Here is a 24,151-nt window from a genome sequence, read left to right as displayed (position 1 = left end):
ACCTCGCCGCTCCTCCCGGGCCGCCATCCCTCGGCGCCCCGCCCGGAACCGGCGCGCGCGTAGGGGCTGGGAGGCCGGCGCGCAGATCTGGCGGTGAGCGCTGCCGCCCCGGGGCCCCCAGCCATGTCGGCCGAGGAGATGGTGCAGATCCGCCTGGAGGACCGCTGCTACCCGGTGAGCAAGAGGAAGCTCATCGAGCAGAGCGACTACTTCCGCGCCCTCTACCGCTCCGGCATGCGCGAGGCCCTGAGCCAGGAGGCCGGCGGCCCGGAGGTGCAGCAGCTGCGCGGCCTCAGCGCGCCGGGCCTGCGGCTGGTGCTGGACTTCATCAACGCCGGCGGGGCCCGCGAAGGCTGGCTCCTGGGCCCGCGCGGGGAAAAGGGCGGCGGGGTGGACGAGGACGAGGAGATGGATGAGGTGAGCCTGCTGTCCGAGCTGGTGGAGGCGGCCTCCTTCCTGCAGGTCACGTCCCTGCTGCAGCTGCTGCTGTCCCAGGTGCGGCTCAACAACTGCCTGGAGATGTACCGCCTGGCGCAGGTGTACGGGCTGCCCGATCTGCAGGAGGCCTGCCTGCGCTTCATGGTCGTCCACTTCCACGAGGTGCTGTGCAAGCCCCAGTTCCACCTCCTGGGGTCTCCTCCCCAAGCTCCAGGGGATGTCAGCCTGAAGCAGAGGCTGAGGGAGGCCCGGATGACTGGGACTCCTGTCCTCGTGGCCCTCGGGGACTTCCTGGGGGGACCCCTGGCCCCTCACCCCTACCAGGGGGAGCCCCCGTCCATGCTCAGGTACGAGGAGATGACTGAGCGTTGGTTCCCGCTGGCCAACAACCTTCCTCCCGACCTGGTCAATGTCAGGGGCTATGGGTCTGCCATCCTGGACAACTACCTCTTCATAGTGGGCGGGTATAGGATCACTAGCCAGGAGATCTCCGCCGCGCATTCCTACAACCCCAGCACCAACGAGTGGCTCCAGGTGGCCTCCATGAACCAGAAGAGGTAAGCACCCCGGCAGAGTGCTGCTGCCTTCTCATTCATTCACTTGTTCATTAGTTCATTGCCCCAGTGTTTACTGAGCCAGTAAATAGGGGAGGGTGTGCTGTGGTGGAAATGACATCTTCAGGAATGTTGTTGGCCTTGGCGCTGGCAAAATTCCCAATGAACTAAGAAATTGCGAAGAGGATGTCCCCAGTGAGGTCAAGAAGTGGAGTGGTTTTTTGGCAGGTATTGTGCCTTTAGGTGAAACTGCTTTCTTTGCCTCTGTTCTTGTGAAACAAGATGTTGTGGTTTCCTACAAGAATACTTTAAAAGAAAATTGCTCCTTAATTTTTAAAAAATTTGTCTTAGTTTTTAGGATTTTTTTCTGATGTCAATGACTGTGACAACAGAGTCTTCCACACTGTGATACCATCATGATCAAGAGATAATCACTGGAAATGTATTAACGTTTGCAATAGGGGTTGCTTTTCTTATTTTTTATCCTCTCTTGTGCTTCCTTCCCTGGACAGCCATCGTCATGACCCAAAGCTTGAGCCTGGAAGTGTTCAACTACAGAATTGGAATATTTTCATTTACGCAACCTTCTCCCCCTCCCATCCTGTAAATCTCTCCTGCCTCCAACATGGGTGACTTGAAGAAAGGAAGAGGAGGAGCTTGAGGAGTGGGATGAGAGGGGAGAAGGGAAAGGAACCAGGGAAGGAATATCAAAACAAGAGCAAAGAGCATATACAGGAAGAGATGGTAGGAAATAAAGATGGTAGCGCCTAGGAGGCCTCAGCGTCATTCAGAAGCAGGGAAAAGAATCAATGTAACTCAAGAAAGGATGAAAATACCCTTTCTTCCCATCCACGTGTTTCCATCTCAATCCTCACAGGGTCCTGGTCCTGAAGTGTGGAGCAAGGAGTTGGGGAGCTCACAGCTGGGCAAAGAAAGTCTTAACAGTAACAGAGAATCCTTTATATATCTATTTATTTGACTCGAGGGTCCTCCTTGGCCAGGGATTATTTGGGGGAAATAACTGGCTTTATCTCTCCTATAATATGAAATTCATTTTGAAAAGTATGCTTTTTCCCCTGATAATACATAGTTACAGAAAACTGGAAAATGGAAAAGAATGAAGAAGCAAAAAGATGATTATTCCTACCCGCTCTTCCCAGAGGCAGTAACCAGGTTGGCATATTTCCTGCCAGCCCATTTTTAATGCATTATTTACACCATTGAGATGATACCATATTTAAAATTTGGTATCAGAAGTGTTATTTTAAAACAAATTCTATGCACTGTAATTGAAACGACAAAGGAACATTGTGTGGCCATGGGTGGTGGTCTGATTAGGGGTGGGCGGCCCTGAGTTCTCTCACTCCTCTTGCATTCCTCTAGCTACGCATCATTTGGTGCTCACCAGGCCATGCTTAGTGCCACAGTTCCTCACACTTCTTTCTTCCCTTCATACATCCTTGGTAGTCTTTGTCTTTTTTTCTAGGAAGGCCCTTTTCATCCCCTTAAAAAAAAAAAAAAGCATTCAAGTAATGCATGAATGCATGATTCTTAGAAAAACTGCAAATTACACACAAAACTGTAGAGTAAAAAGAGTAAATGTCTGCCCTCAGGGTACAGAAAAAAAGTGTCAGTGTATCAACAGACTTTTGTTACCTTTAGATATTATAAATGTATAAACATTTATACTGTAAATTATATGTATACTTATATAAATACAGTTAACCCTTAAACAATGTGGGGGCCAGGGACACCAAACCCTGCACAGTCAAAAATCCCCATATAACTTTTGACTCTCCCAAAAACTTAACTACTAAATAGCCTACTGTTTACCAGATGCCTTACCAATAACATAAGCAATTAATACATTTTGTATATGTAGTATATACTTTATTCTAACAATAAAGTATGCTATAGAAAAGAAAATGTTATTAATAAAGTAAGGAAGAGAAAATTAAGCGGAAGTGGATCATCCTTATCATCTTGACGTTGAGTAGGCTGAGGAGGAAAAGGAGGTAGAGGAAGGGTTGGTTTTGCAGTCTCGGGGTGGCAGAGGCAGAAGAAAATCTGAATGTAAGTGGACCCTCACAGTTCAAACCCGTGTTATTAAAGGATCAGCTGTATAAGTATATTGATAGTGGTTAACAATAGGGGAAAAGTGTTTAGGTATATTAATGTGCACGGGGGTGTATCACCTTACACATTTTTAAAATTCTAAAATTGTCTAGGTTGTACTAATTATTATGGCACTTGATATTTCCATTTAACCATATCTGAGAGTTTTTTTCTGTGTCAACAAATGTAGATCTACCTCACGCTTTTTTTTTTTTTTTTTTTTTTGAGACGGAGTCTCGCTCTGTCGCCCAGGCTGCAGTGCAGTGGCGCGATCTCCGCTCACTGCAGGCTCCGTCCCCGGGGTTCACGCCATTCTCCTGCCTCAGCCTCCCGAGGAGCTGGGACTACAGGCGCCCGCCACCACACCCGGCTAATTTTTTTTTGTATTTTTAGTAGAGACGGGGTTTCACTGTGTTAGCCAGGATGGTCTCGATCTCCTGACCTCGTGATCTGCCCGCCTCAGCCTCCCAAAGTGCTGGGATTACAGGCGTGAGCCACCGCGCCCGGCCTTACCTCACGCTTTTTAATGGCTGCGTGGCATTCCAGCCTATGGATGTACCATAATGTAATTAGCCCTTCCCTTATTTATGGACATTTAGGTCACTTCCATTTGCATTGGATGTTTCAATAAGCATTGCCATATTGAACATCCTGGTAGATGCGTGCATGTATCTTAGTAGCCATATGTGAGTTAGTTTCATATGTCAAATTCGTGGAATCCCTGGATAGGTAGGGCAAAGTGTATGTGTTTTTTTTTTTTTTTTTGAGACGGAGTCTCGTTCTGTTGCCCAGGCTGGAGTGCAGTGACGCGATCTCGGCTCACTGCAAGCTCCGCCTCCCAGGTTACGCCATTCTCCTGCCTCAGTCTCCCGAGTAGCTGGGACTACAGGTGCCCGCCACCACGCCTGGCTAATTTTTTTTTTTTTTTTTGTATTTTTAGTAGAGAAGGGGTTTCACCTTGTTAGCCAGCATGGTCTCGATCTCCTGACCTCGTCATCCGCCCGCCTAGGCTTCCCAAAGTGCTGGGATTACAGGCGTGAGCCACCGCGCCCAGCTGTGTATGCATGTTTTAAATTTTGTTGAAGGTGGGTGCAGTGGTTCACGCTTGTAGTCCCAGCTACTTGGGAGGCTTAGGCAGGAGGATCACTTGAGCCCAGGAGCTGAAGGCTGCAGTGCACTCTAATCGGGCCTGTGAATAGCCATTGCACTCCAGCCTGGGCAACATAGTGAGACCTCATCTCTATAAACAGTTAAAAATAAATAAATAAATAGATTTTGGTTGCTTCCGCCAAATTGCCCATCAAAAAAATTGTTCTGATTTCCTCTTCCATCAAAAGTGTTTGTGCTTGCCAGTTCCCTATACTCTTGCCAAGATAGAATATTATCATCTTTTTTCCCAAACCTAATGGGCAAAAACGCTAGTGTGATTTTTCCCAATTAGAAGAGAGATTATTCTTTTTATATGTTGGTTGGCCATTTGTATTTCTTTTGTAAATGGTCTTTGCCAGTTTCCTAAAAATTGGCTTATTTTCTTCACATTCATTTGAGAAGTTCTATGTGTGAATACAGATATTAATCTCTTGTCTGTTATGTAATGTCGTGCATGTTTGCCCATGCCGTTATTTTTTCTGCAGTGTTCAAAAATAAGATCCCAAAGTGACTGGGTAGGTGAAATTGTTGCATAGAGGGGTGGGTGGGAGTTATGATGAAGCTGAGCGCTATCGCCCTACCAAAAGAGGGCTCCACCTCTCAACCATGGCTGGTTACTTCCACGTGGAAGGGAGGAAATGTTGTCAGACATCCAAATATCCCTTTATTTTTTCTTTTTTAAAGAAATGGGGTCTTGCTTTGTCACCCAGGCTGGAGTACAGTGGTGTGATCATAACTTACTGCAGCCTTCAACTCTTGGGCTCAAGCAATCCTCCTGCTTCAGCCTCCCCAGTAGCTGGGACTACAGGCATGCAACACCGTGCTTGGTTAATTTTTTAAAATTAAAATTTTTTCTTTTGTAGAAATGGGGGCTGTGTTACCCAGGCTGGTCTTGAACTCCTGGCCTCAGGTAATCCTCCCACTGTGGCCTCCCAAAGTGCTAAGATTACATGCCACCATGCCTGACCCTCCATTATATCTTCTAATTGATTATTGATGCTGTATTGGAAATTCTACCCTTCTTTAGTTCCCTCTTCTTTGACTCAGGTATGACATATCTCCCAGGAGTTCCTTCCCGAACTCTGGCTTGGGCTGAGTGTTCCGTCTCTGCTCCTCTAGCATCTCATGCACATTCCCCGACTTGAAGTGAAATTCTCTGTTGTTGTCTCTCTGCCTTCCGATCAGGAACTAGGACTTACTCAATGTATAGCCCTACTCCTAACAAGATGTCCAATAATAATAGGTGCTTAAAATACGTGTTTTCTTTAAAAAAACTATGGAATATATTTTTACATTATTGTAATAAAAGTTAATGTATAATTTTATATTTCGCTTTATTTGTAACACTATAGTGAACATTTTTACCTTGGTAACAGTCATTATATTTATTTAGAGTAGCTGAGAAATAATGAGAGACATCATTTAATTGAACACTTAACTCTGCAGTAGGTACTGTTCCCGCTGCTTTGCATGAATTATCTAACTTATTCTTCACAAGGGCTGTTAGGCAGGTTCCCATTCTAAAGAGACAGGAAGTGAGGCACAGAGAAGTAAATTGCTCAAGGATGTGTAATAAGTACAGCAACCAAAATGTAAATATCCATTGAGTAGTTATAACCACTTAAATTGTTTATAAGTTTTGGATTTTAGACTTGCAGGGACCATCTTCATGCACATTTCCCCCCTTCTTTAAAAAAATTTATTTCCTTCTAAAAAATAGAGCACAGATCTTTTGTGGTACACTGCTACTTTTCAAAATTTCATCATGTGTGCCTCAGCTCCACCACAGCCTTTAAGCCCAGCATTCTTCTAGTCACTGTTGGATGTACAGAAACTGATGACGTAATTGCTGCCCTCAAGAAGTTTAAAATTGAGTTTAGATGATGAGACAAGTAAAAATGAAACCTAGCAGAGAGTTTTTCCTGGATGAGGCATCCAATACAGGTTATGCATGCACTGGAAGAAATTTGGAACCTTGAGAAAGAAAACCAGATTTTGGCCTCTGGCTATGCAGAATTTCACATCTACTTTGATTCACCTTTGTCGGAGACTGCTTTGGGATGTATCAGTATTTTACTTTGATAAAGGGGTCAAACGTAGAGCAGTTCACTTTTCCCAGGGACTGAATAGTGCAGTGATCCAGAATCTTAAATAGCAGGAACTCTGGGATTGAAAGAGTTTTTTTTTTTTTTTTTTTTTTTTTGAGACAGAGTCTCGCTCTGTTGCCCAGGCTGGAGTGCAGTGGCCCAATCTTGGCTCACTGCAAGCTCCGCGTCCCGTGTTAACGCTATTCTCCTGCCTCAGCCTCCCGAGTAGCTAGGACTACAGGTGCCCGCCACCACGCCTGGCTAATTTTTTTTTGTATTTTTAGTAGAGATGGGGTTTCACCGTGTTAGCCAGGATGGTCTCGATCTCCTGACCTCGTGATCTGCCTGCCTTGGCCTCCCAAAGTGCTGGGATTATAGACATGAGCCACCGCGCCCGGCCAATTGAGAGATTTTATAAAGCCTTCTGCACTCTGGAGAAGATAGTGGGTGCTATATGACCATCAGAGGGTAAAAAAGAAATGTTTTGCTCTGTAGGCCAAGTGTGCAACACTGCCTGATGGTCTGAACGTGGGTTTGATCTCACAAATTGTCAGGATGTAACTCTTCACACATAAAAGCTTGTGAGACCTCTAGGCACGGTGGCTCACACCTGTAATCCCAGCACTTTGGGAGGCTGAGGCAGGCGGATCACCTGAGGTCAGAGGTTCGAGACCAGCCTGGCCAACGTGGTGAAACCCTGTCTCTACTAATAATACAAAAATTAGCCGGGCATGGTGGTGGGCACCTGTAGTCCTAGCTACTTGAGAGGCCGAGGCAGGAAAATCGCTTGAAACCGGGATGGGGAGGTTGTGGTGAGCCAAGATCAGACCACTGCACTCCAGCCTGGGCAACAGAGTGAGACTTTGTCTCAAAAAAAAAAAAAAAAAAAAAAGCTTGTGAGATCGAGGGTGCTTGCTTTCCCTTTAATCAGTGATAACTTGCAGGAACTGACCACTGTTGCAGCAGTTTGTTCATTAAGGTTCTCCATTTCCAGAGCTTTCTCTAGTCTTTTCCATTGCCCTGCACTTTAGCTCTGAAAATGGAGTTGGAGTGAGTCCTCCTGTTCCATGTGTGAATACAGCAAGGCTGAGAGAGAGACTTTAATAAACAAGTGTCTCCTGGCAGAGATGGAATTGCAGTTGTCAGCCTTAGCGTTTGCTGAGCTGTCCCTTCTCCTCTCAGCCAATGTTTACCATTTTTGGAGCATTTCTGTGGTTGATGTTGTAGTAGAGCCTGGGAATAGTGCAAGAAAGAAAACTGTACGTCTATTCACACTCCCCCCCAACTCCCCATTTAATTTTGGCCAACAGTTTAAATTGCTTTTTGCATCTTTGCTTTTGGAGTTTCTTAGAGCTGGGCATAGGTAGCAACAATGACTACCTCTATTTTCTAACCTTTCCCCTTCTCCCCTTCCTAGTCCCTAGGGGAAATTAATGCGTAGGGACATGGCAGAAGGCAAGTAGATGAAGGGGAAAGAGGAGACAAAAGGACCTGGATGGCCCACAGACTTAAGCAGTCGTGTTCTGAGTGGTTGAGAAAGGACTTTTGAAAGGATCTTGACATTTTGTTCTAATTTTTACTCTGATGGTAAGCAAACTTCTTTCTCTACATAGGGAGTCATAATGATGGTTTTCATTTCTTGAGCTCTTACTCTGGGTCAGGTATTGTAGTCACAACTTGAGGTGTCACTTCATATTAATGCTCACAACATCTCTATGAGGTAGATGTTATTAATCCCATTTCCTTAAAGTGGAAACTGAGGCTCAGTGAGTTTAATTACCTTCCACATAATCACAGGGCTAGACTCGAAGCCACCCAGACCTCTGTGTCATCTTGCCTTCCTATGGTTGTATGTAGCTACTGTTAATCCTTGAGATCTGCGTGCTGGTGTTTAGCATGTTTCATGTTACTTAGCTTTTAGGGGTTTAAAGAGCTTTTTAAGCCACTCACGGTGGCCTAGCTACTTGGGAGGCTGAGTCAGGAGGATTGCTTAAGGCTGGGAGTTCAAGGCTGCAGTGAGCCATGATCAGGCCACTGCATTCCAGCCTGGGCAATGAAATGAGACCCTGTCTCTTAAAAAGCTCTCCTTTTAAAAAAAAATTTTCTTATAAGTGACCTTGAAATTCAGTTGTGGTTTTATCCAATTTTCTCACTTAAAACAGAAATTCTAATGATAATATTTTTTTTATTGCAAGGAACAAGTATATAGCTATGATGACTTGTTTTCTCACTTAAAACAGAAATTCTAATGATAATATTTTTATTTATTGCAAGGAACAAGTATATAGCTATGATAGATGACTTGTTACTTGGTCTTGAAATTCTTCTTTTTACCTCCTGAACATAGTGTGTTAAATTAAGAAAACACTGTAGAGATGATAATTTTGAAAAGTAGTTGATAGCTTGAATTTATACCTTTACCATTCAAGAGGTGAAGAGTGGAAGAATTATTTTCAGAAAGTTGGAAATGAAGCAGTAAGTGATGAGAATTTGTGGATGAGAGAGCATAAAACATCACAGTCAGTGACTGTTGCAGTTGACAAATGAGAAACCAACCCTCCCAAGGTTAAGAAAAACTTAGACTTAGGACACCCTGAGAAGCACTCCCTAGAATGCCAATGGAGAAAGACTTATCTCTGCAAGTGCTGTCCTTTTCAGCTCTTACTGCATGCCAGATATTGTGCCCTTCTTATCCCTACTTAACAGATGAGAAAACTGAGGAACAGATCAACAGATTCAGTAATTTGTCTAAAGTCAGACAGCAATTGATGTGTGATGTCTGAGATTTCCCTGTGTAAGCCTGGACTCATAACCTTTAGCAGTATGCCTCTTTATTAAATGGTCTGTTTTTAGGTGGCAATTTCATCTTAAAACAAATTCAGCATTAAAAAGTGTTTCTCTTCAAGTGAATTTGAGCGTGTTGGGGTCTGGAGAGATGGAATCATTTACTTTAACTGCCTATTCATTGGTCTCAAAAAGAAGCCCCTTACATGTTTGCTTAGGACAAATGATTATGCTGGATAAATACTAAAAACTGTTTTGATCTTACAAAATTTACTATCTGTGTACCTTTGGGGAGCAAAAACAAATTGCGGCTGGGAAAATTTAGTGCTTGTTTACAAGCTTTATTTCCTTTGGTTCCCCAAATTTGCACACACAGGGCATCATGGTTGGATTTTAAGGACCATTGGCAGCAAGAAAGGTAAGCAGCAGGAATCAGGGACCCCCCAGTACCTGCCACCCTGACGTCTGTTGGCACAAAAAAGTGGGCTGGCTGGCTGGCTGGCTGGCTTTAAGGGACAAGACGAGGCTCTTGATGAAGAGTACTCTATTCACGCTCTGAGTGGAAAAACAAACTAAAACACACATTTAGATATAAACATGATAGGAACCTTTAAAAAATCTTAACTGTTTAGTAGGTGCCTATTACTAACCTAGTTTCCATAGTGTAATGCATCAGTTTCATTGAACACTTTTTAGGGGATCAAGCATGGGCTTCTTGTTTACTGCTTCTTCTTAATCTACTCCCTTATATAAGTTTTTTGTGTGTGCATAGCCTCTACCTCCATTCTTTCTTAGTGTATTATTATTTTTGAAGACATCATTGTGTTGGGATTAGATGTGGTCTTGAAATTCACTTGGTCTAGCACCTTTATTTCAAACACTAGAAAACAGAAATTTGAATGATAGTATTTTATCTCTGTGTAGTAGTTTCTGATAGACTATTTGATTTAATCATCTCGACCACCTTGTGATGGCTGTTATCCCCATTTTACAGATGAGGAAGTGAGGTGGTTGGACCAGGGTCAGATAGCTGGTTATCAGCAGAGCTGGGACTAGAAGCGAGGTCTTCTGATTTGTGCTCAGGTGTTTTTCTGTTGCATCATGCTGCTGCTCATCCTCTTGTAAACTTGTGACTGTTGCACACCTCACAGCAGACTGACCCAACACTCCCAAGAGTTTATCCTTCCTGCCTTTTGTGTGCTATATCGAAACAAATTAATTTTGTGTTACTATTCAGTTCAAAAATCATAAGACTTATTTAGTGTCTGAAGCTGATAAGCAGCATTTAATTATTTACTGAATATAGAGCTGGAAACCATTGTCCATCTCTTTTTCAAGTTATTATTTTTATGAAAGATGAGCATTTGTCAATAGAAGTATTTGTTGAATTAACATATGTAAAGACCCTAAGAATGCTGGATCAAAATATTTTGAGGCTGGTTGTGGTGTCTTATAACTATAACCCTAGCACTTTGGGAGGCTGAAGCAAGAGGATCACTTGAGGCCAGGAGTTCAAGATCATCTTGGACAACATAGTGAGATGCCATCTCCACAAAAAAATGTTTATAAAAAATTAGCTGAGTATAGCTGAATATGATGATACATACCTGTAGTCCAAGTTACTCGAGAGGCTGAGGCAGGAGACTCTCTTGAGCCCAGGAGTTCAAGGCTGCAGTAAGCTATGACTGTGCCACTGCAGTCTAGCCTGGGTGACAGAGCAAGACCCTGTTTCATAAATAAATTAGTAAATAAATAAATACAAACTGTGAATTTGTTCAGTGCTGACCTCTCCCCATCTTACATGTTGTGAAGCAGTATGTTAGATGCCCTTGGAGGCGGGAGGCAGGACCAGTGTCCTGCTCAGGTATACTGGTTGTGCAAGGATCTCCTGACCTACCCTTTAGCAGTCACTTCTCGCACCTGCCTGTCCTGACAGCACCAGTGTGTCCCTAAGATGAAGCCATACTACTCAGTAGGAAGAATGAAATAACCATTCTGAGAGGTGAAAGACAATGGGGTGATGTGGGTGCCTTCCCCTCTTACCCTTGTGCCTGGCCCTGAAAGAAAGTGTGGAGTTTAGTGTATACACATTGTCTTTGGTTGCTGGACTAAGGCTGAACAAGATTAATAACTTGTTGTATTGAACTGCTTATCTTCGATAGCTAGTGTTTGGACAGTGTGCCATTCCCGTGGAATCTTGGGGACAGGAGTGAGATTCGAGAAGCCATCCTTTCCTCCTCTGTCCTCAGGCGGAATGGCCCCCAACTGGGAGAGCGAATTTTCTTCACATGTCCAGGAGAGTCTAGTAGTTCATGCCATTGTTACACTTTTCATTGATCAGAAGAACTAACTCTGTGGGCCTTTGTGTCTCTCTTTCAGGTCTAACTTCAAACTTGTGGCTGTTAATTCAAAACTCTATGCCATCGGAGGGCAGGCCGTTTCTAACGTTGAGTGTTACAACCCTGAGCAGGATGCGTGGAATTTTGTGGCGCCCTTACCCAATCCTCTGGCTGAGTTCTCTGCCTGTGAGTGTAAGGGAAAAATTTATGTCATTGGAGGATACACTACCAGAGGTAAGTGAAGGGACCAGGTAGGTGGTCTGCCCATGTGTAGGCGTCAGCAGTCTGGGAAGGGCAAGAGGGTGTCAGAGGAAGCCCCGACATATCCGAGTGTCATGTTATGCTTTAATAGTGTACACTTACACATCTGGAAGGAAGAGAGTTCCATATGGCAGGGATGATTGGGACAGGAGGGATCTTTTGATAACTTTGTGTGAGCATGAAAATCGAATGGGGAAGGGAGAGCTGTGAAAAAAAAAATGTTATCTCTTTTTTTTTGCTTCTGGAAACCCAGCTTTCTGGTCAGCCGTCTTGTGATTTGGCTGGGCCTGGTTTGTGGGGGTCGCTCTCTGAGGTTGGGTAGCTCTTTGGAGAAGATTATCTGGGAACTCCCATCCTTATCCCAAACATACACCAAACCTGCCCCCATCCACCATTATGGAATTTAGTACCAGAGCATCCTTGCAGATTAGTTCTCATTTTCTCTCTTTGTGAGCACACACACATCAGGTAGAGGTTCCAGAAACCCAGTTTTAGGACACTGTTCACATATCACAGGAGGAGCAAGAACATGAATACAAGAGAGCTCTTTCCTGACCAGCAGTGGGAGTTGGTTGTACTATCTATTTATTTGTTTATTTATTTATTTATTTTTTGAGATGGAGTCTCCTTCTGTCACCCAGGCTGGAGTGCAGTGGCGTGATCTCGGCTCACTGCAATCTCTGCCTCCTGGGTTCAAGCAGTCCTCCTGCCTCAGCCCCCCAAGTAGCTGGGATTACAGGCATGCACCACCATGCCCCGCTAATTTTTGTATTTTTAGTAGAGATGGGGTTTCACCATGTTGGCCAGGCTGGTCTGTAACTCCTGACCTCAGGTGATCCACCTGCCTCAGCCTCCCAAGGTGCTGGGATTACAGGTGTGAGCCACCGTGCCCGGCCTGGTTCCACTATTTATTAAAATGTACATATGTGTTTTTCACTTTTTTGGTAGGCATTTTATTGTTAATAATTTGGAAATTAAAAAAATTTCTCCACAAGCTTATTTTTTGTGGAGACGAGGTCTCCCTGTGTTGCCTAGGCTGGTCTTGAATTCCTGGGCTAAGTGATTGTTCTGCCTTGGCCTCTCAAAGTGCTGGGATTACAGGCATAAGTCACCATGCCCTGCTTGCCAGCAAGTTTTATACTGCTCTTTTTGGTAGGGAATTGTCTCAGGTTACAGTGATAGAGAACAATGTAGTTATTGGCGGGATACAGTGGCTCATGACTGTAATCCAGCACTTTGGGAGGCTGAGGCAGGAGGATTGCTTGAGGCTGAGAGTTGAGGACAGGCCTAGGCAACATAGCAAGACACCTTCTCTAAAAATGAAAAAAATTAGCTGGATGTGGTGTCATGTACCTGTAGTCCCAGTTGCTTGGGAGGCTGAGGCAGGAGGATCACTTGAGCCTGGGTGTTCAAGATAGGCCTGGTCAACACAGCAAGACCCCTTCTCTAAAAATGAAAATAAAAAAATTAGCTGGTTGTGGTGGCATGTACCTGTAGTCCCAGTTACTTGGGAGGCTGAGACAGGAGGATTGCTTGAGCCAGGGGTTTGAGGCTGCAGTGAGCTATGACTGCCCCCCTGCACCCCAGGCTGGGTGACAGAGTGAGACCCAGTCTCTAAAATAAAAAAAAAAAAGAAAAGAAAAAATAAAACTGTGGTTGTGGGAAGACAGACAATGGGGGATAGTCAAGCAGAGGGGTGCCTTTCCTTCCCTCCACTCTCCAAAGCAGATGTCTCCAAGTTACCTCTTAGCCAAGGAAATCTATTTCTGCATTTGGTCTGTGTGACTCTATGGAGCCCAGGACTTACAGAAAAGGTGTAACCTGGCTCTTAGGACTTTAAGCCACATTATGGTAGTAGAGTTGCCGTTTTATTTGACATGGTGAAATAAACTACCACTCCTTTGTGGTACCATATGGGCAGGACAGAGCTCTTCAACCCTGGCTAACAAGCCTGAAGAAGACCCTGTGAGGCCGCAGCACCCATGGGAACTTCCCAAAGGACAGAAATCGACATGCTAACGTAGCATCCAGATAGGTGACAGAAATTCCTTCCACCATATCCAAATGTGTCCTGTTTTGGGGATTTATGTTAGGAAGAAGTTAAAATGTAAAGTATTTGATGAACATCTGATTTATTTCTTTTTAGAATAAGTCGAAACATTAATTCAGTGGGGAAGATGGTGGGAGGTGTGTTAGTTTCCTGTGGCTGCCATAACAAATTAGTATACACTTGGTGGCCTAAAACAACAGAAACATATTTTCTTATAGTTCTGGCGACCAGAAGTCAGAAGTCAAGGTGTCAGCAGGGCTGTGCTCCTTCTGAGGGCTCTAGGGGAGGAGTCCTCCTTGCTCCTTCTAGTCTCTGGTAGCTCGGGGCTCCTTGGCTGGTGGCTCCATGATGCCCCTGCCTCTGTCTTCATATGATGCCCCTGCCTCTGTATGTGTCTGTGGCTTTTCCCTTTCTGTCTAAGGACAGTTGCCACTGTTGGATTTAGGCCCCATCTAGGTAATCCAGAAAGATCTTAAGGTTTTTAACTTAATTACATCTGCAAAGACCCCCTTTCTTTTTCTTTTTTCCCTTGAGATGGAGTCTCACTCTATTGCCCAGGAAATAGTGTAGTGGCACAGTCATAGCTCATTGCAGGCTCAACCTCCTGGGTTCAGGCGATCTCCCACCTCTGCCTCCCAAAGTGCTGGGATTACAGGCATGAGCCACTGTGCCTGGCCCAAAGATCCTTTTTTTGAATAAAATCACCATTCACAGGTTCTGGGGATTAGGAAATTGACATATCTTGTTAGGGACCACCATGCAACCCACTGAAGTGATGTGTATATTTATGTATTTAAGGAGAGGCAAGACAAAGAGAAGTGACCTTTTTTTTTTCCCACTCCAAGTTTTCATTATTTGTCGAGCTATTCCCAATGTCCCTCTCTGGTGACTCTCCACTGAAGATAGTTTTCAACTTTTTCTTTACATATAATTGAAAAAAAAAAAAAAGAAACTTAGTAGTCATTGCTTTGACCTTCAACATTGGTTGTCAGGTTACAGTGATTAACTTTATAGGTTTAGACTAAGCCATGGGCCCCTCAGTCCCCCTGAACTCTTGTGTTTATGTAGTAATCCCCCTCTCTCGTGTGTGTGTGTGTATATGTGTGTGTCTTTTCTTCTAGGAAAGTCAATATTCCCAGTTATTTACCTATGAGCAATTCTAAGAATTCTGATTCCTCTCTAGGTTGAGTAACACAGACTGCATCTTGTGGGCTGACATAACGCACATATGTGCTTTGACTTCTCTTGTAACCAAGAGCTGTTCAACACTGACAGGCGGCACTGTAACCCAAAGAGTACTTTACTGGTAGATTTCCTAGTTTTTCCATGACCCTGGCTGAGCAAATGTTCTTTAGATTTGACCTAGAAAACCCTTCTTGTGTGTTTTGTAACCTCACAAGCCACTGCTAATGTACCTTCTTCGCTTGGGCCACCCACCGTGATTTCTGTCCTGGATTCCCTGAGCCAAATACCCATGATGGGATGGTTCAGTGATGTGGATGGATGGCTATTTGTGTAAGGGCCGAAAACTAGTTTTCTAAGATGGGAGAGCTGGGCAGTTACTTATACTCTGAAGCCCTTCTCTTTCTCTGCTGGGGCTTTCCCAGCAGTTCCTAATAGTTCCTTGTATTTCAGATAAGTCATCATGATTGTTAGGAAAAAAAGAAAAAAGAAAGTTAGTTTTTAGCCTCCTGACTTCTTAAGTCAAGTGAGACTTTTAAAATTTAGTAAATAATAGCTCATTATTTTTATGGTAGCTATTTGATTATTTTAATTCTTTAGCAGCACTGAAGAAATTCAGAGAAGTTCAATAGAGAGTAATAGCTATAAAGGGAAGAAGGGTGATTTGTCAAACTTCAGAATCAACTTTAAATGTAAAAACAAAAAGATCATTCCACCAACTCAGGCCACCTTGTTGAGTGAAGAGAGAAAACATTTACAGAACGCCTGGAAAGACCTTCGGGCCTGGAGCTGAGAAATACGTGGAAGCCTCACTAGAATGAGTTCTTTATTGGTTCGGTGGACAGCCAGGTTACTAAGGAGCACTTTTTGTTAAATAAGTGACCAAAATCCCCTTGGGCCATCTCCTAAAATGATCTTTATCATAATAGCTACAGTAAAAAGAAAGAAGGAGAGGTATTAATGTGGGTGGAAATCAGAAGGACAGTTTCCTAATGCCGTGGCTTACAATTCTGAGATTTCTCCAGGCATCAGGACATGTGCGCGCACAGGACTTTGCTCTCTTAGGAGATACTTCAGTTTGTATCAGATGTGGCTGTGGAGGGTGCTCTTTAAGCATTGCTAACTATGAGTGGGTCCCTCTCAGAAGGAAGGACTGTAAGAGGTATGAAACTTCTGAGAAAACGAGCTGTCTTCTCTTACCAAGCGCCTGCAGCCGTCAAAATGCCGTAGGCTTTAGTCGTCTGCCAGTTCCCAAGCTGAGCTGTCTCCTTCATGGATAGGATTTGTTTGTTTAGAAACAACAACAACAAAGTTCATTCTGTTTATAACTCAGAGCATTTGTTTTTTCTGCTGAGGCTAAAATACTTGTTTCCTAGAGGAGAAAAGAAAAAGAGAACAATTAAAAACAAGAAAAACAAAACTAGATATTCTAAATTTCACAAGCGTTTTTCAAAAAGAGACGAGGCCATATTTTTCCTTAAAGAAAATTACTTTTTTTTTTTGAGAGACCAGGATCTCACTCTGTCACCCTGGCTGGAATGCAGTGACATGATCACAGCTCACTGCAGCCTCACCCTACCATGCTAAAGTGGTCCTTCCACCTCAGCCTTCCAAGTAGCAGCTGGTACCATAGGTGCACACCACCATGCCTGGCTAATTTTTTATTTTTTTTAGAGACAGGAGGTCTCACCATATTGCCCAGGCTGGTCTCGAACCCCTAGGCTCAAGTGATCCTCCTGCTTCAGCCCACCCAAAGAGTTGGGATTACAGGCATGAGACACCATGCTTGGCCGAAAATCATTATTAATTAAAAATGTCAGAGCAACCTTTTATCTAGACGTTGATCTTATCTACGCTACAACTGTCATCTTGTGAGGGACATGGGAAATGGGAAAAGGGAGAGGGGAGGACCTTTGTTAGTGTCTCTCTGGTGATATAATGGGGAAACTAAGGCTAGGCATGGTAAAGATCCTGTCTTTAAAAAAAAAAAAAAAAAAAAAAAAACTGGAAACTGAATTGCCAAGTGGTTCTGTGGCTTGTTAGAAGGCCGCAGGGGAGACTTTGCTGCCTTTCTCCTGACTTGTAACGTTGTGTCCTTTTCACTAGACAGCCTCTGGAGATCCTGTGTTGCTACTTGTCATGTTTCTTAGGATCAGCTATCAAGAATAATCTACTTGCTGCCCAGCCTGGCTTCTGTATTAAGTAGTCGGTAATTTTGTAGCTATTGATGAGGGTTCTGAGGCACTTACTTTTTTTACACTGACCTGGTGGTTCAAAGGTGTGGGGATACCAGGGAGGAGGGGCTGTGTGAAAGTCAGAGCTGCGCTTTTTCCTGGTTTTATCCAGTCTGAGTCTCCCACGGAAGAGACGTTTGGGAGTGGGAGGTGAGTGCGGATGGATCTAAATATATCTCTTCCCAGCCATTTTGAAAACTGTTTTTCTAACTTGTGCTTTTTCTGAAAGAGTTTTTTCTCTTTGTTACCAAATTATGCACGCGGAGGTAGACATTTCTGTACAGACTTGCCTAGTGGTGTTAGTGGAGGCGGTGTCATCACTTGTCTTTCTTTCTTTCAGACCGGAACATGAACATTTTGCAGTACTGCCCCTCTTCCGACATGTGGACGCTCTTTGAAACATGTGACGTCCACATTCGCAAGCAGCAGATGGTGTCTGTGGAAGAGACCATCTACATCGTGGGGGGGTGTCTCCACGAGCTGGGGCCCAATCGCAGGAGCAGCCAGAGCGAGGACATGCTCACCGTGCAGTCCTACAACACCGTCACCCGCCAGTGGCTCTACCTCAAGGAGAACACGTCCAAATCGGGTCTTAACTTGACTTGTGCGCTCCATAACGACGGCATCTACATCATGAGCAGAGACGTCACCCTGTCGACCAGCTTGGAACACCGAGTGTTCCTCAAGTACAACATCTTTTCAGATAGTTGGGAAGCATTTCGGCGTTTTCCAGCTTTTGGACATAACTTGCTGGTTTCTTCTCTTTATCTGCCCAATAAAGCAGAAACATGACTGAATTGAATTGGTAGATGAAAAAAACCTGGTTCAAGATTTTTTTTAAAATGTGGTGTCCCATTCCAAGGGAGACCAATTCCTAAAGGGTAAAGAAGGGTTAAAGTAGGTCACATATATACAGTAGCAGCTGTAAATAAGCTTACTTGAACTAATTACTTGAAAACTGGTGGAAAAAAGAGACCAACTTTGTTATTTTTTAAATTATTGATTTTTAAATTATGGGAGCAAATCCATCTCCAAACATGATACTCTTGGGCCAATGACGGATCATCAAAATGTAGATTCATTGTGTCTGTGTGGTAAAGGGCCAAAGTCAATAATTGGGACAAATGGTAAAGATGATTTTAAAATCTGTTGTATTTAGGTCCCTTGACATATCATTAGCACCTTAAGTGAGAGCTTTTCTTTTTCTTATCAGTGTCCTTGACAAGCATTCATATTAACATATTCATTCTCTCTTCTCCATCACCCATACCCACACATACATCTAGTATGTTTAGGGTTCTGTGTTCAGATATTTTGTTTGCACACTACTTTTTAGGAAACTTATAATGATGGAGCCCTACAGTGAATCCTTACCAGTGTTCAGTCCTCCCCAAAACTTGCATAAAAATATTCTTAGCTATTTTTCCAGCCTTTTTTGCAGTTACAAATGCTGGATAAATAGACTGATAAAACCTCTTATTTTATTTATGTGGCAGATTGCATATTTATGTGGACACATAGGTTGCACTGTTAGGCATTCTGTATTGTTTTAAAGAGGATATATTATTTAGAAAAATGGACATATGAATATTTTTTAAAATTGAGTCTTAAATTTAAATGGGAAGGGAAGAAAACACCAAATAAGAAAAAAATTTGCCTTTAAGAGTTACTTTTGTTGAATGTATTTGACTTAGTTCTTATTTTAAGGCTAAAAAAACTTTGTCATATTTAAGTCGGCAGCTTTCTAATTTAATCTTAGCTTTGTAATTCATGTTTTGCTTTTGTGGACTAAGGTAAGGACAGCATTTAAATATTTGTGCTGGAGTGAGGGGAAGAAGCTGTTACAGAAGTGGAATGGTTTCTGGTGGTATTTCTGAAGTTAGGTAAAGTGCTTTACTTGCCTTGGTTGTTAATTGAAATAGAATTCAGCTCAAGCAGTTGTTTTCAGTGAGTGAGTTAACAATAAAAGCTTCCGCCAATCATAGATCAACATTCCTCAAAAATATATACACTCATACTTATGGAAATTTTATTTTGATTGAAAACACTCTGAAATTATCTGATATTTTGTAATGGCATCAGTTAAACTGTGAGCTGGATTCCATCTTTCTGCAGTAACAGCGGGCAGAACCATTTCAATTAGCATGTGCCTCACTTTAAGAAAGTCCTGTAGGGGGAAAAAAAAACTGTCAGAGCGAATTCATGCATTCAACAAACACTTATGAGTGCCTGGAGTATGCCGTCCACTGTGCAGATGTAGGACAGGGGCTAATCACTTAGAGTTTTTCAGTTTATTAGAGGAGTGACTACAGGGTTTCTTTACAACCATGGCCTCTAGTATACTTAAAATAAGCATCCAGTTATAAAAAGCCTATTTGCACAACTTTTTGGGAATACTTCTATTAACTAAAATGAGGTAAGCCATTATTTTGGACATAGAAACAGATCTTTGTATCTTGTCACCAAATAATCTTACCTCTAGTCTACTTACAACTTTGTAAGGGTTTCTAAGCTGTGCCCATTTATTCCCAAATATTAAGCCCTTAAAAAAATAAAACCTCTGAACCAAAATCTTCCCAGGAATAGTACTTAATAGATTTTAATGTTAATTTATATTCATTGTAGAATTGAATTTCCAGTGACCTGTAATTTCATTACATATATTTTAAAATCTATTTATTTTAGATGGTGTTAACTTTTTGTTGCTGAAGAGCTTAACTTTTTAAAGGCTTAGTCCTATACATTTAGAAGATGAGTCAGTTGAATTAGTACTGGACAAACAGTTGGAGATTAGTTTGCAAATAAGCACATCATATCAAATACAATATTCCAGCCAACCAGTTAATTCTCTTCCTGGTTACATTCATTGGGTCTATTTGCCTAATGTTGACAATTAGATTCTTGGACCAAGTGGAGGTGTACTCTGATCCACAAAGCTCTTTTATAAACCAGGTTTGAGGTGTGTGTGTGTGTGTGTGTATGTTTGCATATTATAGCTCTCTTTAAGACAGACATCTAACAAGATTTTGTTATTCTGGGCTGCCAGCAGTACGTGGGAAAGGTGGAATGTGCAACAGGAACAGATCTGTGCATTTTGTGACATCGTCCTTCCTGCTGTGCACATCAGCTGTGATGACATTTTGAGGGTAGTTTTAATTTAGCTCGGTTCTCTTGTTGGTGCCAGTATTACATTGAAGACTACCTATGATAGAGGCAATGTTGCTTTGAAAATCTCCCTTCAGGCGGAGGTTGCAGTGACCGAGATTGTGCCATTGCACTCCAGCCTGGGCGACAGTGCAAGACTCTGTCTCCAAAAAAAAAAAAGAAAAAAGAAAATCCCCCTTCATCCCCCAGGACTGTCCTTTACTCTTTGATAGTATCCCTCTATTTTCTTCCCAATTCTCTAAATGCTTTATCATTTTTTCCTGAGATGCTTCTGAGGGATGCTGACCTCCCACTATGGGGAAAAGGGTTGCTTGGAGGACCTGGGGTGGCAGCCCCCCTACCAGAAGCACCCTATTTTATAGATAGCAGTCTGAATGGTAGAGAGTCCTGTGTGTGGGTTGTTAGAAGGTTGGTTCTTCCTGTTATTCTCTCTGGCTTTCCTTTCAACCCACTTATTTTCAGAGGCCTCTCCCCTTAACATCCTTTAAAAGGTTTTCTGATGAATGTGTAAAAGAGTTGATTATTTCAACAGTATTGGTTAAGTCACAACGACGAAGTGCTGAGAAGGTTATGGGTACCAGGAAGAAACAAACAGAAGTCTTAAGATTAGAGTGAGAACCAAAGAGAATTTAACCCTGCCATTTTTTTTTTTTTAACACCGAGATCCTAAGTAATTCCAAATGCCTTAGATATCAATGAAAGCTACACACCATTGAGATGGGCAAAATTCTTTCTCTACAAAGGGAGTAATCAAGTAAATACCTGTTCTCTTTCAATGGACTGTTGCCTATTGAGCATTGTGGATGATGTGTTTTCAGATTTCCAGGTGAAGTTCTGACCCTACCTGTTTGGCCAAAGACGTAAATTGAGAGGAAAGGCCTTGGTCTTCCTGATCAACCAGCATTTAACGAACAGTGGCTTAATGCAGATCACTCAAGAGGCAGCATAGCAATGTAAAAGGAATATAAATAGGTGTTGGATGCCTTTTTCCTAGACCAGGAATGGGGAATACATAACACCTGTGCCACCGCTCTTTTAAGGAGGCATTATGGATGAGTGCAGCATTCCTGTCCTCTGTGCCAGGATTTGGTCTTAGAATCCATGTCAGATTGGTGCTTCCAGACATCTATTCCCAGTCCGTCAGAGTGAAATGAAGGCTATTTGCCATCCCTGCTTTAGACAGAGGAGTGAAGGAATTAAGTGGGTAGACACCAACCAAAATGACTTTGAAAGCAGTGAGCTGATGGAGCTCCAGTTCTGTGGTTACCAGAAATACTGAGTGTCTGTCATGTGCAAGACAATGCTAAGAACAGAATACAGACATAAATAAGTCACGGCCCATGACCTTGAAGAGCTTACGTCCTTATAAAGAGGTTCACTGTAATTGTCTTCACCAGGGCGTCCTTCTCAAAGATGCCCACTTTTGTCTGGCACATTGGGGCTCGGTGGTCTGGTGGTCCCTTCGGTCTTGGCCCTATCTGTCCTTTGTTTTTGTGATTTACTAACAATCATCACGAACCAGTTTTGTTTTTCTTTTAAATTTGAACATCACATCTTGTGTTTTAGTTTTTTGCTCTATGATTTTTTTCTCACTGCTTTTCAGTCTTCTCTGTACTTCATTTTTGTGAAAAAGTGAAAATCACATATAATCTTTATTTAAAAATGCTCACCAAGCACTGCAGACTTTGGAGTTAGGGATTCAGCAGCTTGTTCCAGTGAAAAGGAGGAGTGAAGCTAGGAAAGTTAGTGTCTAAGAGGGGCAAGCTGATTGCATGTGCATTTATACCTATGCCTTTAAAACATTCCCATAAAAAGTATTAATAAAGAAATTTCCATTCCACACTAGTACTGATGAAAAGGTGGTTGATTTTGCCTTGTGACAATTATCAAAGGATAGTTTTTCATCCTTAGATTTTATTCACATAAGAGATTTTTTTTATTTTCTCTGTTGACTTAGGAACACATCATAAATTCACACCAACTGACACGTTGCTGACGTCTGTACTTGACATAACCATTTTTATTCATACAGGAAGCATTAAATGTAAAAGATGGTCAGTTTTGAAGAGCAAAGGGTGCTGAAATGACTTGTACGGTTGGCTGGTGCTTTCTCAAATGGATTGCCATAGTTCATTACTAGTAAAGAAAACAAAAATGTGACTTACGTTGTCATTTTTTCTATTAAAAAAAACCCTTAAGAATGGGGCACTTGAGCTGTCTCTGCAATGTTTTCATATCTAGTAGTCATTTTAGGGAAAGTGATAATCTGTAGAATGAATAGTTATGTTTTGATATGACTGATACTTTCTTTGTTAAAAGGTTGTATTAAGTCTTCAATTTCAAGTGTAGCTTAAAAGTGTAAACATTATGTGATTCATTTGAATACAAGAATGCCTATAAAATACCCACTATAACAGCATTCCTTTTGTGTTTAGAACTATAGAAGAAAATGTCTTCAAATAAAGTAGTTTTCAGTCACTTTTTGTTATCTAAGTTCTATGTATCAGTTACGTATGCAGGGCTGTGCCAGGACTGGGAGGAAATGGGTGAAGTGACTCGGGAGCCTGAGGTGGGAGAATTGCTTGGGGCCAGGAATTTGAGACCAGCCTGGGCAACAGTGAAATCCTGTCTCTACAAAAAAATAGAAATAAAAGAAATTAGCCGATACAGTGGTGCATGCCTCTAGTCCCAGCTACTTGGGAGGCTGAGGCAGGAGGATTGCTTGGGCCCAGGAGTTTGAGGCTGCAGTGAGCTCTGATTGCACCACTGCACTCCAGCCTGGGCAGACAGTGCAAGACCCCAACTCAAGAAAAATGAAATAAATGGACAACCATTTTCTACACACTGAGGACACACTGATGGAGGAGAAGGAGGATGGCTGACCCAGCAGAGCGACACCCAAATCTAACTGAGCACTTGTTTTTTTTTTTGCCAGGAATTATTCTAAGCATTTTTTATTTAAATTATTTAATCCTCACATGAATCCCATGTGGTAAATACAAATATCCCCCGCTTTACAGTTGAGGAAACTGAGGCACTGTAGGTTACAAATTGCCACTTGAGAAAGAAGAGAAGGGAAAACTACATGCAGTGGTCACTGGTTTAAAGGGTATCCTTTCTCTTGCTAGTGGAGGAGTGGGTTTTCGAGTGAGCCAGTCTGGGAGCCTCTGGTCCTGCTTTGCAGCAGCGCGTTCCATGGCTGACCTGCCTGGGGGTGAAGTGGCAGCCTCTTCCTGTGAGCATGGTTACAGGAGGTGTGTGGAGGGGAACCTGAACACTTCTGTTGAGGCCAGGGATCCTAGGCTCCTGTTTGTAGGCCATCAACATTTCCTTGGCAATAAAACTTTAAAAACCCATTTGAGGCTGGGCACGGTGGCTCACACCTATAATCCCAGCACTTTGGGAGGCTGAGGTGGAAGGATTGCTTGAGCCCAGGAGTTCAAGGACAGCCTGGGCAATACAATGAGACCCTATCTCTATTAAAAAAAAATAAATAAAAACTCAGATGCTGGTAAATCTGATCTCCGGCAACTCCATAGGATAAAGGCCCAGATTTAGAGGAGCCCAGTTTCTTTAACTTAGAGCCCATCTTTATGATGTCTGTCTCTTAGCCACAGGCTTCCTGCCCATGCCTCCACCTTCAGTTTGATGGCGTCAATCTCTCTCTTAGCTTTGGGATAATCTGAAACCATAGGGGTCTGCCGTTCCCAGACTACATCCCAGGGACTGCAGCATTAGTAGAAATGATTACCTCTGTGTGGCAGGAGGTTTTTGGGGAATAAAATACCCACCC

The 24,151-nt window shown here is 42.9% G+C and overlaps 1 protein-coding gene across 1 annotated transcript; it reads left to right on the top strand.

The window, feature by feature from the left end:
- On the top strand, positions 1-22,836 carry KLHL42 (kelch like family member 42). Its single transcript, XM_003846014.6, has 3 exons — positions 1-995; positions 11,507-11,700; positions 17,534-22,836. Exons 1-3 carry the CDS (start codon positions 124-126, stop codon positions 17,983-17,985), a joined length of 1,518 nt encoding a protein of 505 aa, XP_003846062.3. The 5' UTR covers positions 1-123; the 3' UTR covers positions 17,986-22,836.
- Positions 22,837-24,151: the final 1,315 nt, after the last annotated feature.

This window comes from Pan paniscus, chromosome 10 (assembly GCF_029289425.2).
Source record: "Pan paniscus chromosome 10, NHGRI_mPanPan1-v2.0_pri, whole genome shotgun sequence".
Taxonomy (NCBI): domain Eukaryota; kingdom Metazoa; phylum Chordata; class Mammalia; order Primates; family Hominidae; genus Pan; species Pan paniscus.
This window is presented reverse-complemented; position numbering and strand designations above follow the sequence as displayed.

Excerpts from the sequence above, each read along its gene's own strand:
- KLHL42 (XM_003846014.6), top strand. The coding sequence starts at position 124 with ATGTCGGCCGAGGAGATGGTGCAGATCCGCCTGGAGGACCGCTGCTAC. Across the intron at positions 996-11,506 it reads GCCTCCATGAACCAGAAGAG|GTCTAACTTCAAACTTGTGG; the intron begins GTAAGCACCCCG and ends TCTCTCTTTCAG. Across the intron at positions 11,701-17,533 it reads TGGAGGATACACTACCAGAG|ACCGGAACATGAACATTTTG; the intron begins GTAAGTGAAGGG and ends TCTTTCTTTCAG.